At 46.1% G+C, this 17541-nt stretch overlaps 1 protein-coding gene and 2 non-coding genes across 3 annotated transcripts in view; all 3 read right to left on the bottom strand.

Annotated features, from left to right (window-relative positions):
* Positions 1-8877: 8877 nt before the first annotated feature.
* Positions 8878-17541, bottom strand: part of LOC133026851 (cadherin-20-like) — a 19847-nt gene continuing 11183 nt past the window's right edge. The window contains exons 6-11 of the mRNA XM_061093829.1: positions 17353-17541; positions 13492-13628; positions 11378-11499; positions 11160-11277; positions 9909-10160; positions 8878-9398 (exon numbers count right to left, since the gene is read on the bottom strand). The exon at positions 17353-17541 is cut by the window's right edge and continues 65 nt beyond it. Coding sequence (XP_060949812.1) covers positions 8878-9398; positions 9909-10160; positions 11160-11277; positions 11378-11499; positions 13492-13628; positions 17353-17541 — 1339 coding nt within the window. The remainder of the gene's footprint in view (positions 9399-9908; positions 10161-11159; positions 11278-11377; positions 11500-13491; positions 13629-17352) is intronic.
* Positions 10652-10723, bottom strand: trnae-uuc (transfer RNA glutamic acid (anticodon UUC)). Its single transcript has one exon. It is a non-coding gene; the product is annotated as a tRNA-Glu (tRNA).
* trnae-uuc (transfer RNA glutamic acid (anticodon UUC)) lies at positions 10944-11015 on the bottom strand. Its single transcript has one exon. It is a non-coding gene; the product is annotated as a tRNA-Glu (tRNA).

Raw genomic sequence — 17541 nt, 5'->3', positions numbered from 1 at the left:
GAGCAACCTGATGCTGTGAAAAGATTTGATCCATTGTCGTATCTGTAAATCTTGTGAATTATCAAATCAACGGTTAAGAGAAGTTTCTTAGTTATTGGGTATTGAAGCAAATTTTGTCTCCTTGGTTCTATGGAATTTTTTGTGGGTTTAAAAAAAAGAGAAAGAATGAAGCGAAGTGAATTTTAAATCTCTCCACGGTCGTGTTTGTGTGGAACATCTGTTTCAAACATCTGCCGCATTAATAAAAGCTAATTTATTTCATGTATCATCTCATTTGATGTGAGAGGCTCTTCATTAAGTTCTCAGGCGACTGAAGGTCTCACAAACAACCTGAGACGATACAACAGACCTCGAGGTCAAATTCAAATCTACTAATATTCTCACCCGAAAAACAGGAAAATGTTAATATTCCATGTTTATTATCGGCTGCTTGCACAAGGAGGCAAAGATCACAGACTTGTATTTACGACAGTGGGTTACACACCCCGTCTGTAGGAGGAGCCAGAGTTGACCTGCTTCACCCCCCGTCGCCCCTGTGTGTACGTCTGGATCTCGAACTTCCTGTTTGCGTTACGATCCAGAAATATTTGTCTGACAAGCTACACAACGAAGTTCTGTTTTCAGTCTCATCGAGTTTCTGCTCCGTATTTATTCATGCGTCTGTAACTTCTCTGCAGTTTGTCCTCACGCTGACCTGCAGCCGTGCTGGTGTCCTAACGACACACAACGACACACAATGACACACAATGACACACACTCACGACCTCACAGCGACCTTCTGAGACCTTGTTCCTCCCGGGGAGAGAAGCGTCTCTCGTCACCTCTGACTCTGACACGAGCCGGGACAGAGCGTCCGGTTGAGTCAGGACCTCTGGGACAGATGTGAGGACAGATGTTAGGACACGGGAGCCCCCCCCGCTCGCTCCTCTGGAGTTCTGTGCTGATATTTCCATTCGAGAGGAAGTTTGAGCTTCATGTCTCGCCTCGAAATCGACTGAACTTGTCTTCCCTGGATCTTGCTTCAGGGCAGAGAAGCGGTTCACACGCCTGAGTCACCTTCACGCCGCGGCCTGAGACTCCTCTCTCTCTCTCTCTCTCTCTCTCTCGCTGCAGCGTGTCGGGCCGACGCCGGGACGAAGCTGGATTCCAAAGGGCAGAAATCGTGAGAAAGCATCTCGTCAGAGCCGCGGCGTTAACACAGCAGCCTGATGCGTATTCCCAGGATGAGACACATTTGTTTGGAGTATGACCTCCTTCAATCCTTCACGCCTCCGGTGCATCTATTAGGCCCGAGAGGCAGAAACAGATCGATGGCCTCCGAGCCTGAAACAGGTCAAACACAGTCGCTGCTCACATGAGTCATAGTCGCTGAGAAACTGTTCAGAAAAGAATCAAAAGAAAATATGAAGTAACGGCAGCAATAAAACTGAGCAACCAGCAGATCGCTCCTGACTCAAAGTGCTGTCTCTCTCTGCTCTGGTGTCAAAATGAATCCTGAAGCTCAACTGTCAGGACACATCTCTGTCATTCAAACCTGCAAAACTCAAAATGAGACTTTCAGATTCACTTCATCTGCAGGAAGTCGCCTCTGCACGTTCTCCATCTCCTACAAAGTAAAGTGAGACTCTCCTGCCGGGGTTCAGAGGATCTGCAGCTACATGAGAACAACAGGGACCGGAGCCGGCTCTGATTTGACAAACACTTCATATCGACTCGCTCTCAGCTCCTCTATCATTTCCCCTCCAGTCCCTCTGCTGCTTTTTCTATTTGTTGGAAAGTGGCGTTGGTTGTGAGGGCGTCTTGGATTCTTAATACTCTTGAGTGTCACGTCCAATTTGTCAGATCCAGTTTGTGCCACACTTTCATTCTTTGAGTCAGAGCAGAAAAGAATTGTGGGTTTCTTCTCCTGGGATGAAGGAGACAGATTGGTCACCGTGAAGAAGATGAGACGGGAGGAAGCAGATCTTCTTCTTTCATTCCTCTCTTTTCTATCCGCTGCCTTATTTGACATCTGGAGTTAACACCTCGTGGATCACAGCTCACCTCACTCCACCTCGCTGCCGTGTTTCACATCACCAGCGCCGGTGTATGTTGCTGCCATTAATAATAAAATGTGCAGAGCAGGCAGGACTGAAACTGCACGCAGGCGGATTCTACAGCGTCAACAAACATGTTGGAAAAGTCGGCGTCTTGAATAATTTTGAGTCAGTACAAGAGAAAGCAGGACGTGGGCGTGGCAGCGTCTCCTGAGAGGCGCCACGATGCTTTGATGTTTCCTTTGATGCGTTTGTGGCTCCAGGTTAAAGTGACTATCAAATAAAAAATGTGCCAGTTGACAAGGACCCAAATAAAAGATATTTCAAGTATTAATCGACAGTATTTTTAAACTTCATAAACGGCAATTGTTCCAGTTGGTCCACAGCTTCAAGCATCTGGATCTGGATCTAGATGTGGGTTTTATTCCAAAAACAGTCACGATAGAGGAAACTGATCCAAAACGTTGGAAAAGAGAATCCGAAGCAAACACTGTCACAGAAAGACAAAGTCCTGATGTATTTACTGTTAGTAATTTGACATAAATAATGTCTAAATTAATTAAATAATGACTCTAAATCTAAAATAAATTAGCTTTTAATGTAATTTACCATTCAATCTCAAGGTTATCCATTCATCTGCATATCTTTTTAGAGCATGGACTCTAAATAAAGATGGACGACATGACAAACCGAAGCCAAATGATCTCTGATTCTACAGAAACAGCCAATTGTCCTCCAGATTAAACTGATCAAAGATCCTTTAACAACGAAGGAAACAGAACAAACGAGCAGATTATTTCTGTGAAGTCTGAAGTTACTGTAAAGCCTCAGAGACTCTGACGCTGCTCCTCTCGGGAGGCGATCGGTTCTCAGAGCAAAGAGCCGACAGCAGACGCTCGTGTTTCTGCTGCAGCTTAAACAGATAAAGAGAAAAAACTACCCATCACTGCACTGGTGAGCTGAGCGGGGGGGAGGAGGAGGAGAGGAGGAGAAAAGAGGTGAAAGAAAGTGTGGAGAAAGAGGAAGAAATGGAGACATGGATAAGAGGAGGATCAGAGGGAGAGAAAACCCTGCAGCACGTTTCACTCTCTGACTCCTGGTGTGAGACGGACCTGCTCCTCTCTCCTCTCTCCTCTCTCCTCTCTCCTCTCTCCTCTCTCCTCTCTCCTCTCTCCTCAGCCTCCTCTCTCCTCTCTCCTCAGCCTCCTCTCTCCTCTCCTCTCTCCTCTCTCCTCTCTCCTTTCTCCTCTGTCCTCTCTCCTCTCTCCTCCCTCCTCTCCTCTCTCCTCAGTCTCCTCTCTCCTCTCTCCTCTCTCCTCCACCTCCTCCCTCCTCCCTCCTCCCTCCTCTCTCCTTGTCCTCCTCCCACCTCCTCCCTCCTCCCTCCAACTCCTCCCTCCTCCCTCCCCCCTCCTCCCTCCTCTCTCCTTGTCCTCCTCCCACCTCCTCCATCCTCTCTCCTCCCTCTTCTCTCCTTGTCCTCCTCCCACCTCCTCCCTCCAACTCCTCCCTCCACCTCCTCTCTCCTCCCTCCAACTCCTCCCTCCTCCCTCCTCCCTCCTCCCTCCTCCCTCCTCCCTCCTCCCTCCTCTCTCCTTGTCCTCCTCCCACCTCCTCCATCCTCTCTCCTCTCTCCTCCCTCCTCTCTCCTTGTCCTCCTCCCACCTCCTCCCTCCAACTCCTCCCTCCACCTCCTCTCTCCTCCCTCCAACTCCTCCCTCCTCCCTCCTCCCTCCTCCCTCCTCCCTCCTCCCTCCTCTCTCCTTGTCCTCCTCCCACCTCCTCCATCCTCTCTCCTCTCTCCTCTGGTCTCTCCTCTCTCCTTAGCCTCCTCTCTCCTCTCTCCTCTCCTCTCTCCTCTCTCCTCCCTCCTCTCTCCTCTCTCCTCTCTCCTCTGTCCTCTGTCCTCTGTCCTCTTTCCTTAGCCTCCTCTCTCCTCTCGTCTGTCCTCGGCCTACTCTCTCCTCTCTCCTCTCTCCTCTCTCCTCCCTCCTCTCTCCTCCACCTCCTCCCTCCTCCCTCCTCTCTCCTCTCTCCTCCCTCCTCTACTTACACCTTTTTACAGTTCGGTATTGCAGGCATGGCAGATCTTTAAGGTTTCACGTGCCACAAATGAGATTCCGGGCATGTGGTTGTTTGAGGAACCTCTGTTTTATAATAATTTCATAAAGACTCAAACACTGCAGTCTGCCAGCCTGCGAGCCTATCTTAGGGAGGCTGGCTGTACCAAACTGGGGCATCTGATGAAGATGACGGCAACATCTGTGGAAACCTTAAGAGAGAGAAGCAACATCACCTCCATCAGGTTGATCAACCGAGTGGTGGAGGAAGTCTGTGCTGCCCTGCAACAACCTCTGAGGGAATTTGCACAGAACCGCACTCTATGTGACCAGTGGAGCGAAGAGGGAGAATACAGTTTTCTCGCTCTGTCTATCGCCCCAGTTGCGGGGGAGTGGCAGGAGGGAGGAGGTCAGCTGCTGTCTCTCACAACCCCACACCTGGAGAGTTTTCAGGCTGCAGGGAAGAAGGATTTGTACCGAATCTGTTCTAAGGTGCTGAACCTGGGCTCTTTGGCAGGCATGCAGGAGTCGAAGTGGACGGGTTTTTTTGGTTCGGACGTTTCCCCGAAAGGCAGCTGGCGGTCTCTGTACAAGCTGCCCGTTGAAAAACGGACAGCAGACCTCCAGTGGAGGATTGTACATGGAGCGATAGCTACGAACAGATACAGAGCGCACCTGGATCCAGAGCAGGGGGAGGAGTGTATTTTCTGCTCTCAGAGCGAGACCCTGGTGCATTTATTCGTTCAGTGTCCTCGGCTGACAGTGCTGTTTGAACTTTTAAAAAAGTTGTTTCTGGGTCTAGGGGAGAAATTTTCTTTTGATTTGTATATTTTTGGCCCGAAGTACTGTGCTCAGAAGAAGAGTGTACACACATTGGTGAACTTTTTATCTGGTTCTGCCAAATTGGCCATTTGGCTAACACGCAAGAACCGGGCGCAGAGTGTCGGTAGTGTGGAGCCGGTGTTGGTTCTGAAGGGACTGCTGAAGGCCCGACTGAGGGTGGAGCATTCTTATTATCAAATGATGGACGATTTGCAGGGTTTCAGACACATATGGGCTGTTGGAGGGGTTTTATGCTCTGTGGGGAGTGACGGAGAGCTGAATGTAAGTTTCTGATTTGAGAAACACGCTCTCAGGTGGACGTTTTTGTTGTATTTTAGGGATGTTTTGTTTTTGTTTTTTTTGCTCCAAAGGGATGATGTGATAGTGATCTGCTGTTCTCTTTTGCAGTGGTAAAATAAAGGGATTTGAAAACCAAAAAAACCTCCCTCCTCTCTCCTCCCTCCTCTCTCCTCTCTGTGTTTTTCCACTTGGCATGAGGAGATGATTCACTGGCTCTGCTGCTCTTCACCCTCGGCAGGATTAGCCCTGGAAGGCTCCTGATTATCTTCTTCCCGTTTGAGCTCAGTCGTCTGACACCAGGAGCAGCGGAGCTTAAAACAAATTACCCCCCCGGTGGCTCCGGGATGGCACCGCTCCGGCCTGGATACGGCCCTGCAGGGAGGGGCTGGCAACGGGGGGGCAACTGAGGAGGAGGAAGAGGAGGAGGCTGCGAAGGGGCGTCTGGATGAAGAGGGGCTGTTAGGATTGAATTTATGAGCATGAAGGGCACCGAGGAGCAGAGAGACTTCAGGACAGGAGCTCTTTATCCTGACAAATGTTCCTGACCAGAGATTAATGCTGAGAAATGACAGGAGTGAGGTCAACGAGAGGTCAGAAGCTCCTCAGCAGACTGGAGGAGAGGAAAACCTGGAGAATAAAGAAAAACTAAAACATGACTTCATACTGAATCATGTTGATTTAACCATCAGGAGTCGCTGAATGTTTAACTTTTGAACTCTGAGAATCAGCAGGAGAAAAGTGGACAGAGACAGAGAAGGTTTGAGTTTCCAACAAAACACATGAAGCCCACACAGTGGAAACAGTGATTATGTATGTTCTAAACACATTACTCCACTCAAACAGGGATGTTTGGTCTAATAAAGAGAACACAACATTGAGTTTTTCAAAGTTTCTACACATTATAAACACAACAGAACAGGTGAGGAGACAGGAGAGCCTGAGTGAGTGTGAGAGGTTTAAATTCACTGAGTCCAGCTGCAGAGAATCTGTGTGACGAGATGACTCCTCCCACTTTGAGTCTGCAGAGCACCAGTCCACAGGGTTCACACCATGAAGTCCACTGGGAATAATCAGTAATACACCTAGAAAATAAATAGGATTCTTAAAATAATCTGAAATTGGAATTAAAGCTGCAGACAGCATGAATTTGCATTCTTTTATTACTGTAAAAAGAAAAGACTGCACCGGGAAACACTGCAAGTTCAAATATCGAATTCTTTGTGCTTAGTTAGAAGTGGGAACGTCATCAATAAACGCAAAGTGCAGACAAATAAATCCTATTACATGAAGCATGTGACTGTGTTGATAAAGAAACTGTTTTCTATATTATTTTAATGTTGAACCTGTTGTGTAATGGTTTAATGGTTTTGCAGATTTCCTCCCAAGTTTGACAGAAGATACAGAAGCTTTAATTGAACTGAAGAAAAACCCACTGAGTCTGATTGTCACATGAACAGAAACAGCAGGAAATGTAGAGTGATTTAAAAATATATCCTAGTGTCGTGTATTTATTTTTTAATATTTCTTTCTTGGTTTCTTTTCTAAGAATCAGTTTTGGTCCAAAGAGATTTCTGTGTTTTGTTTTATTCATTTTAGAAGAAATGAATGTGACAATCTGCTGTGAATGGAAATCTGATCACAGAAACTCCACCGTGTTCGACTCTCTTTTAAAACACTGATTACAAAACTCTAAATCGTAAAGATTTGTAAAACCTGTCGAGACAAAATGAGAGAGAAATCCCCCCCGAGCGTAATTGAAGTCTTCGGCTCAGCTTGCCGGCGACGACCTGAAGGCGTTACGGTGAAAATCCAAATCTGTGGAATACTCTGGGCTCATCGTCTGTGTAATTTCACTGCTGAACGACGCCCAGCAGGTTCCACTGAGCCGCAGATCACAGACTGACTTCTCAAACAAACATTTCAAACAAGACCAGATTATTGCTGCTCTTTTCTTCCACTGTCCACATTTTAATTTCTTCTCATCACAACTTCCTGCCTCTCACTGGTGTCGCTGGGATCGGCACAAGCAATTAACCAGAGTCTGATTATAGATGATTGATTCCCACATGTTCAGCTCAGTGACCAGGTGGAAGGATTCTTCAGCTCAGGTGCAGCAGCCGAGCGTCTGATCAACGCTGAGCTTCATCTCCGCGGATCAAAATAAATCTCACAAATTAAGTAGTTTAAGGGAAAGTGTGATGAAAACTGAATCATCTGTGGCGGCGACAATTTGGCAAATGATTGCAAATTTAAATAGCTGCTTTATCTTTTGAAGGACTAGTGTTTCTGTCATGCTTCAGGGGGTTGCGTAATGTTCTTTACTGCCAAAAGAAACGGTTTATTATTCAAATGGCGTCTGGAAATGTTCCCAGGGAGATGTGGAGGGAGGACGGTTCTGCTCCTGCATCACCGCGGCGAATAACACCATCGTTTCCTCGACCGTGGGAGATTCACAGACACAGAGGCCACGTAGTTTTGAACCTTTTTTATTAGCAAGAATACAAAAAAGTATCTACATTCACACACCACGCACTGTGGCATGACTCACCACATGGAGTTCAAGTAAAGTCAATCGAATTATCAAAATGTTCCTTCCGTTTTCAAAGTCCTCGTTCGTCTTTTGGTGTTTTGTGTTTTTCTTTTCATCCCAAAAATGTCCTTTTTTTTTATTACTTTCGTCCTTTTTGTACATTTGGCACTTAACGCAGATTATCATCGTCTCTGTCGTCCCCGGGTTCGGAGGATTTAGAAAAAGGACACAGTGTCTCTGAGGTGCCGTCGGACTCTCGTTGGCACGCCGGTGGATCCGAGCTCAAAGGCGACGCGGTCATGTGCTCATCCAGGTGGGCTGATGCATTATGGGTAAAATCCGACCATCTGCTGCAGTAAAAAATCTCCAGTTCCATCGAAAGAGGTGTTGTTTTTTTTTTTAAATGGCTTCCCTCTTATGAATGAGCTGCTTCATGAACAAAAATAAACAAGTACAATACAAAGAGCTTTAAAAACGATACAAAACCAGTAACACAATAAACAACGTGACAACCTGCATCGTCTGGAGATGCTTGGAAAAGAGTTTTTTCTTAAACACAGACAGAAAACAAAGGGCAGTTTAACATCTCGTATGTTACAACAAAACACGGGATCTTCTCCAGACCTCCTCACGTAGCTGCTGTGGTTTCGGCACAGTGTCGGTTCAAAGTACCAAAAATAAGTTAAACAATATAAATACGGCACGTGAAACACATAAATTAAAACCTGCCACGGATGGAATGAAACCGACGACTCCTGGGATTTCAGAGTTTGTCTCCCGAGTTGCAGGTATTCTCGTTCTCTTGGTTTTCATCTCTTGGCGTAAATCGCTGCTTTGAACCGAAGGCGCCTGTGTCTGTGCCCGGGTCAGGCGGGGGGGTGAACATGTGCTTTGAAACCGTTCCTTTTCCTCTGGGGGAGATTTCAAACCAGCTCACACTGCTGCTGTGGGCGTCTCAGCCCCCCCCGAGGCCGTGGAGAGTCAAGTGCCAACAGTCGAGGATTTGGACGTTTAAGCGCGTTGTCGTCCTCACACGAGTTCGTGAAGCTTCTCTGACGTGTTTTTGTTTGTTTGTCTCTTGTTTGCAGTTTGTCTAAGATCTGTAAAAAAAGGCAAAGGTCCCGGAGCTCTACCACAGCGGGGGGGGGTTTGTCTCCAGCACGCCATACATCTCGGCCAGCTTCTTGAACCGTGGCCCCCAGTCGTTGAGATAGTCGTACTCGTGGTCGGTGTTGGAGGCTCCTGATTGGAGGGAGCTGAGCGACTCGGCCACCGAGCCTTCGCCCTCGTAGGCGTAGGTCTGCAGGGAGTCGTACGGGGGGGCGCAGGGGTCCACGTCGGCGTCCAGGAGCTTGGCGAGCACGTATCCCTGAACGTTGCTGTCGCCGCTGCCGCCGCCGATCACGCAGGTTTGAGGGACGTAGCGCGACAAGCTCTCGATCTCCGGCAGCATGTCCTGCCTCGTCTTGCCCGGGTGGTGGTGCGCCTCGCGGGGGTTCCACATGGCGCCGATGTCGAAGGCTTCCGTGTCCTCCTCGCCGCCGCCTTCGTCGTCGTAGCGCACGATGTTCTCGTGGACGTTCTCCTCCTCGTCGCACAGGAAGGGCTTCTTACGATGCGTCCGCAGGGAGAGCATCAGGAGGATCATCACTGTGGGGAAGACAGAATGAAAACACTGTCAGTGAAATGTGACTATAATGTCAGTATGTTAAATTATAACAATGAAAACCTAAACTGTAAATATGAATTGTCATTTTTCTTATTTTTTGTGGACTTTGAAAAAAAAAAAAAAAAATATGCGTCATGTTGGAGTGGAAAGGATCAAAGTCAAATAAAGTTTTTCCACTTAAACCTCAGGACTGTAACGGCTGATTGGCTGATTGCTGTAACTGTGGCTCATTAATGTGACTTTTTAATTTTACAAAAACTTTTACATTTACAAACAATAGGAAAGAAACTCTGTCTCCTTTAAAATAACTAAACAAATAAACTAAAATAAATATTTTCTGCATCATAAGTTCCATTCACGCTTTCTAAGACCTGCAGCTTCCCTGAAGACTCTGAGAAGTTTCATCCGACATTTAATCAGATCAAACCCCCTCTATCACAGGGCCACTGGCTCCTCCCTTCACGCCATCCCAGCAGCCAATCAGGACTCACCCAGCAGGACGAAGATGCAGGCCAGGATGGCGATGAGCGCTCCTCTGCTGAGGCTGGCGGGCAGGCTGTAGGCCTCGGCGTTACACGACATGACGTTGCCGTCCTGGTCGCAGCTGCACACGCGGATGGTCAGCGTGCTGGTGCTGGTCTGCACCGGCTGCTCGCCGTCCGAGATGAAGATGGGTAAATAGAAGAGAGTCTGGTCCTGCTGGGCCCAGCCGCCACGCCGGGTCAGGATCCACGCCGTGTTGTCTGGAGAGAAGCAACCACGTCAGAGACAGGTTCAGAGTAACGAGCGTTTCAGAGTTCACCTTCAACGACCTTCACTTTAAACTGATCCTCAGATTGGACCTCAAATGGCACAGTTTTAAAGTAGGAAGATAAAGATGTGATTCATGCAGATAGTTCTTAAACTACGGAGGATACACGTAGATTTAATAATATTGAGATTAAGTTCCCATACCGGGAGTCGAACTCAGGGCAGCCTGGGTAAAAACCAGGAATCCAAACCGCTAGACCATATGGGACATAACAGAGTGCAGATGAGAAAAATGATAAAAAAAAATGTAACAAAGAAGGTTTAATAAGATAGTGAATATTGAACGAATCACAAATCTTAATAGCAACAGATACACGGAGAAGTTCTGAAGCTGATAAGATGAAGAGATACTGCAAGATGTGAGTAAGATAAAGAGTAGAAGTGCATTTCTGAAATAAACAGATATATAGGTTGTCAGATTAAGTTCCCATACCGGGAGTCGAACCCGGGCAGCCTGGGTGAAAACCAGGAATCCTAACCGCTAGACCATATGGGACATACAATGTAATTTGTGTAGATGAAATAAATTATAAAAAAATGCAACAGACACGGATTAATAAGATTGTGAATATTGAACATGTGAAATATCTTAATGGCAAAAGAGACACGTACAAGTTCTGAAGCTGATAAGATAAAGAGATTGTGTAACATGTGAGTAAGACACAGACTGGAAGTGCATTTGTGAAATTAAGAGATAAATATGACGTCAGATTAAATTCCCATACCGGGAGTCGAACCCGGGCAGCCTGGGTGAAAACCAGGAATCCTAACCGCTAGACCATATGGGACACGGAATTACTTATTAATCTACTAGACAAACTCGACTTAACCTTCTTGAGATATTTAGCCAAAGACCAGAGTTAGAACCAGGATCTGACCTGATGGAACCTGAGGGACTCTGGTCTGTGACCTGCAGGAATCGTCCTGTTTACCTTGGTTGTCTCTCAGGGTGAAGTTCGGGTTGTTCGCCGCCTCTGGAGCCAAACTGTAGTAGAAGTGATGTCCACTGAGCGGCTGGTCGGGGTCCAGCGCCGTCACCGTCTGGATCAGCTGCATCACAACAACACAACAACACAACAACACACAGTTAGAGGACGAGCTCAAGTAAAGCCGCGTGAAATCAGATCTCAGGCGCTTCCTGTGGTCCTACCTGCCCGGCTTTGGCGTTCTCACACACGTACGCCTCCAGGTAGTGAGTCAGCAGCGGAGGGTTGTCGTTCACGTCCAGGACCTTCACTGTCACCGACACGCTGGAGATCTGCGTCGGGTTGTCTGCAGGAACACAACACAAACACACACTTACAGTAAGACACACTGATGGACTCCACTGTGTGTGTGTGTGTGTGTCTGTGTGTTAATGTTCCCCTCATTGACTCGGGGCCTGCGGCGCCTCACGACCTCTCACGACCTCTCACGCTCACATTACAATTCTATTATTCTCCATTAGCAGCGGGTCATTTGCATACTTTAACCAGCTGTGTAATGACCACTGGAAAAGCAATTAGCGCCCAGTAACTACTTCCTCTGGTTTCATCTCCTGATCGATCAATCAGGGGACTGACTTTGGTTCTGGAGGGCGAAGCTCAAGTGTGTGTGTGTGTGTGTGTGTGTGTGTGTGTGTGTGTGTGTGTGTGTGTGTGTGTGTGTGTGTGTGTGTGTGTGTGTGTGTGTGTGTGTGTGTGTGTGTGTGTGTGTGTGTGTGTGTGTGTGTGTATGTGTGTGTTAGGTCCGCACTGAGGTAATTTAATATCCACCTCCAGCGCAGGTGCCGTCACCGAGTGCAGGTTTTACCAAAGTGGAGAGAAACCACCGGTGAGAAAATCAATTTGCGTCGACGCTCAGAATAAAGCGTTCAATTAAAAACATGAAGAATGATTGAGTTGCTTTATAACAAACGGGAGTTTTGTTCTGAACGACAGAGGAAGGGTTTTCTTTTAATGGAGCTTTTAAAGACGACGTTATGAAGTGTGACAGGAGGAAAGTCGACAATGGAATTATAAAACTAATGAAGAATGATTCTTATTTAGCTGCTTCACATCTGTTTTCATTGCTGTTTAATTCAAAAACTCTGAATTGGATAAAAAGACAAGTTAACAGTCTGTAAAACTCACATTTAACATTTGTCAGTTATGATATAATGAACATATTATTTACTTTTCTAATAAAATACGAATTAGCAATTAAAGTTTCCTCATAAAAGCATTTTAAATTTTATATATATATATATATATATTGTTATTTGATTTATATGATATAACATTTTTTGTCTTGTAAAATTCAATAAATCCTCCTAATGACGTATTCTCTCAAAATTACAGCTTTATTCAGAATATCATGACTTTTGATTGTGTGCTTTATTTAACATTGTTTATTCACAAGAGAGAATCAATCAGCTTCTCTTTGCTCCAGTTAATTACATTACTCCACTTTGTTCTCTCTCTCTCTCTCTCTCTCTCTCTCTCTCTCTCTCTCTCTCTCTCTCTCTCTCTCTCTCTCTCTCTCTCTCTCTCTCTCTCTCTCTCTCTCTCTCTCTCTTCATCTCTCCATCACACCTTTCATTAGCCGCCATGCGGGAAAGTATTTAATTAGTCACTCATTCAATTAGCGTCTCCTTTTCGGTGCGTGGACCAGACAACAAGACGAGCGGCCGAACAAGCGAAGGAGGATGAAGGTGACCTTCATGTGACCTTCAGGGCCCACCAGCTGACCTTCAGGGCCCACCTGCTGGGTACAGACCTCCAGGGCTCAGCCTGCTCCTCATCATCACACGTCTCTGCAGGAGTCGCTCCACTAAATCACTGCTTCTGCTTTAGTGAGAGTAAATTCACCCATGTGCTCTATTTATCTGTGTAGAACCACAGCTTGAGTTCTGTGTGTGGGTCCTAAAAGTCAAACTAACACTTGACTTTATGTACGTAACATATTTAATTCTGTATTTTCTGCTCCACTCTGTTTATAGAACAAAACAAGGCATCAGAGGACGTCATGGAGAGTAAATCCACAACACTATTTAACGCCTGACGTCCACAATACTCAGAGTTTTAGAGACACAAAAATGTACGAAATGTAATCAATTCATCCTTGAGTCCAGCTGAACCTTCTGCTCTACATTTGAAGAAATCCACTCAGGGCGTTCTGGAAATATCGTGTTCACAAGGCCACTAGGTGTCACCACAACGGAGATATAAAACACGATCAGCAGGGACTTGATAGGCCGAGGTGTGTGTGTGTGTGTGTGTGTGTGTGTGTGTGCACGTGACTCACTCATCTCCATGGCGAGGACTGTGATGTTGTGGAAGCCAACCTCCTCTCGGTCCAGTGAGCGTCCGGTCATCAGCGCCCCGGACGTGACGTCCATGTAGAAGAACTTGTCGGGGTCGGTGGACCTCTCGATGGAATACCTGGTGGCACAGAGGAAGTCACATGAATATCGGCAGTGAGGAAGAAGCTTCTTTGTGGGTTTTCGGGCGCTGGTAATCCTATCTGAGGGCGACGCACGCGCACAAGCACGGAACAGCGTGTGCAGCATGTGTGTGTCTGTGAGATAAGGCGACAGGCTGGCAGCTTCTCAGGGCACAACGAGAAGGAGAAGAAGAAGAGGAGAAGGAGGAGGCTCTAGATAAGGCTTCATCAGAGTATCTGCCTCCTCTGCCAGTCTGACGCCAGGATACACAGACCTGCAGCGAGCCGCCTTGGCTCAGCTCCTGCCACCGCCGGCCGACTTCCAAAACACTCTACTGAGAGCGACCACACACACACACACACACACACACACACACCACACACACAGGAGAGCACATCCTCTTCCAGGCTGTGGAGCAGAAACCTGTTTGTGTAACCATGAGGTTTCCTGTGTTCACACCTGTAGCTGCTTCACTCACCTGGAAGAGGGGAAGGTTTGAATGAATCAGACTGAATCAGGTCCAGGAGGCGAGAAACTCAATGAGTCGTTTAATTAAGAGACGTATTCATGAGTGAAAAATGTTCTAAACAGGCTCTGATGTTCAGAAAACACATCTGGTTCCTCAGACTGTCCAATGCTGCAGCTCCTCTCTTCAGCCTCTGTCTGAAATCCTCACTATTCACCTCTGTGTGTGTTTGTGTTGTTTCCAGCTCCGTGACTCACTGCCTTCGAATGACTGATGAGGAAACTATTAAACTGTTTATCTTCACGTCGGAGGATCAAGTGTTAAATCAAAGACTGGTGCTGTTTACACTCACTTCAGTGTGCATGTGTGTGTGTATGTGTGTGCGTGTGTGTTCATGTCCGTAGGGTTGTTTGCAGTGTGTGTGTCTGTGTGTGTGTGTTTTGGACTGTGTGCCGACAGGGAACAGTCGTGACTGGCACATCCACAGCTGGCAAGGATCTCCCTGAAGGATCTCTATTAATATCACTCCTGCACAGCCGTGTGTGTCTGTGTTAGTGTGTGTGTGTGTGTGTGTGTGTGTGTGTGTGTGTGTGTGTGTGGCCTCAGACACATCTGTCAGTCATGCTGCAGCCGGTTAAAGGGAGAAGGATGTGAAATGGAAATGAGACAGACTGAAGGTCGCCTCCTGCTTTTTGTCGTTATCTGTCATCTGATGTTGTCGTGCTTTCTGACCTCGACTCGTCAGCCTGGGAAAACTCTCCAAACCCTCTTTCCTTTTTTTTTTTTTTTTGCTGTTGTTGTTGTGAAAAAGCAGCCAGAAGGATCTCAGTGAAACATGATATTCAGACGGAGCAGGAATCAGCGGCTCTGCTCTGATTCCTGCTCGCTCCTCAGGGATCGGAGCGTTTTCTGTTAATTGTCACGAGAGGAGGGAAAAAGCATCGAAGCGTTCAGAGCTGTGGTTTCACAGCTGGAGGTCGGAAGCACCTATAGAGGGATCGAACATTAAAGACTCAGCATTTGGTAACTAAATATAAACAGACGTGATGTGCAATCGTGTCTCTATCCATCTGTGAAGGAAAGATTTGCATGTTTTCAACACTAGGGGGCGGAGTTCGTATAGGACACAAAACTAAGCCGTGTGGAAACAAAGCGACGTTAAGGCTTCCTCTAAGTACGAAAAAACAGGCGTCTGGAAAAGAGAGTTTCACCTCCAACTTCCTTTAATTTCTAAAATGAATTCAGATGTCACGAGGGGTCACAAGGTCACTCCTGGTCATAAATAATCCTTTAACTTCTCACGGTTTTGTTTTCATCTCCTGACTGTCAACACCAACTGGAACCAGCTCAAATTCGTCTGATGAATCTCCAACCACAAATTATTTTAATGATCAGCTCTGGAGCCGCTCTGGGAAGGAGCTGGTTCTCCTGCAGCTGATGTGCTCCTCCTCCTCCTCCTCCTCCTCCTCCTCCTCCTCCTCCTCCTCCTCCTCCTCCTCCTCCTCCTCCTCCTCTGTATCACCTCCCTGAATCATCGCTTCCTGCCATTTGGCCTCTGAGCCGTCTGCTGATGTTGATAAAATCTGGAGCTCTTTCTCTTTCTGTTTGATTTTCAGACGTTTAATCTTTATGAATCTCCTTTGTTTACTTTCCACGGTTTTGTTTAATTGACTCTTTAATTGCATTTCCCCGAAACTTCGCTCAATCAAGTGAAAGATAAAGTTTCCATGTCCCTGAAATCTAAACTTCCTGCTCACTATCAACAGTTTGTCGTGCAGACAATCGTGAGTGACGACAATATTTCGGACACAGCATTAAAAAGATGCTGAGTGAGAAATTAGCATCAAACTCAAACTCGATCTCCGTGTCGTCATCGTCCGTTTCCCGGGTTCGACCCTTAATGGCGTCTGTAAAACACCGACAGCTGGGACGAGGCCGCGGCTCCAGCCACGAGAAACCCTCCTCCTCTGATTCCTCCTGATGATTAACGGCCTAATTAAAGTCTTTATGTCTAATTAGTTTCTCAGCACACGACAGCTGCTCAAACACAAGAGATCCTCCATCATGAACCAGGACGTCTCCAGATTCCCTGTGTTGACTAATCGTTGGATGTTGAACTTTATTAATGTTTGTTCTCTTCTTCATCAGCATCAGTCCACAAGCTCAGTGATGCTGCTGCACTGCAGACATGATGAGAGGCTGCCCCCTGCTGGTGGCAGCGTATCATCACACCAGCAAAACCAGAGAGAAAAAACCCAGTCAGCAAACTGACGGTTCTGCTTCAATATTCAAATCATTTAAATCACTGCATCTACATCCTGGATAAGTCATTGATAATGTTTTTATTATATAACGTAAGAAATTCAGCTGTTTTTTTAATAATGTTTTATAAATTATATGTCATATAATATGAATAAATATAAAATATATTATACATTTAAATGCAAACATGCACATGTCACCTTTTGTAGTAATAGCAACTTTTTTTTCTGTATAATTTTCTATCATACTATAACTTCTGCTATTTACTACATTCTGTGATTTTACCTTACTTTACTTCCCTTAAAGTATTCTTTGGGTTAGTATTTTACTCTCATATCCAATGTCTGCCACATGACTGCATAATATATTTGACTGAGTACTTTGTTTTGAGTGCTTAATATGTTGTGTACTTATATGTTTACACCGGGGATCAGAGACAAACGTCTATGTACTGTACACGAGGCAGAACTGACTTTGATAAACAACACGTTTATATTTCTAGTGCAGAAACCCACATTATTAATTTTTCAAAGATCCTCACTTACTTCTACTGAAACTTTTGATTTGGTTTTAAAATGACTTTTTAACACATTTGTATGAATTCAAAAACTGGTTCAAATGCGATGTGCAGTGAGCCTTGTGGGACTAAATTATTAAATACATCTTTATTCCTTAAGCACACTTGCTCTTAGTACTTCTGCACTTTTCACTTCATTGAGATCACTTTTGCTTGTAATGCAGTATTTTTTCATCGTCGTATTAATAGTTTCTGCTGAAATAAACTTTATGAAACTACTTCCACCACTGCAGCTCATGCTTTGGAGAAAGACTCAATCTGATTCTGCTATGTTCTGTTAGATATTACTGAATGAATCAGGTTATACAATGCACATGTTGAGCAGTTGTTATTTCTACATTGATCAGCTGAATTATAATCAGCAGCTTAATGGCAATGATATTAAGTTATGTCCTTTTTAAGTTAGGTCCTCCTCACCTCACTGTGTTGTTGGCAGCATCAGGATCTCTGGCAGTCACCGTCCTCACCAGCGTCCCGATGTCCGCGTCCTCTGGAAGCTCCACGAAGTACGAGGGCCGGTCGAACAGCGGCGGCTCGTCCACGTCCTCCACGCTCACGTGCACGATGGTCACGTCCTTGAAGGTTGCCCGGTGCATGAAGGCCGGG

Source organism: Limanda limanda, chromosome 20 (assembly GCF_963576545.1).
Source record: "Limanda limanda chromosome 20, fLimLim1.1, whole genome shotgun sequence".
Classification (NCBI taxonomy): Eukaryota; Metazoa; Chordata; class Actinopteri; order Pleuronectiformes; family Pleuronectidae; genus Limanda; species Limanda limanda.
This window is presented reverse-complemented; position numbering and strand designations above follow the sequence as displayed.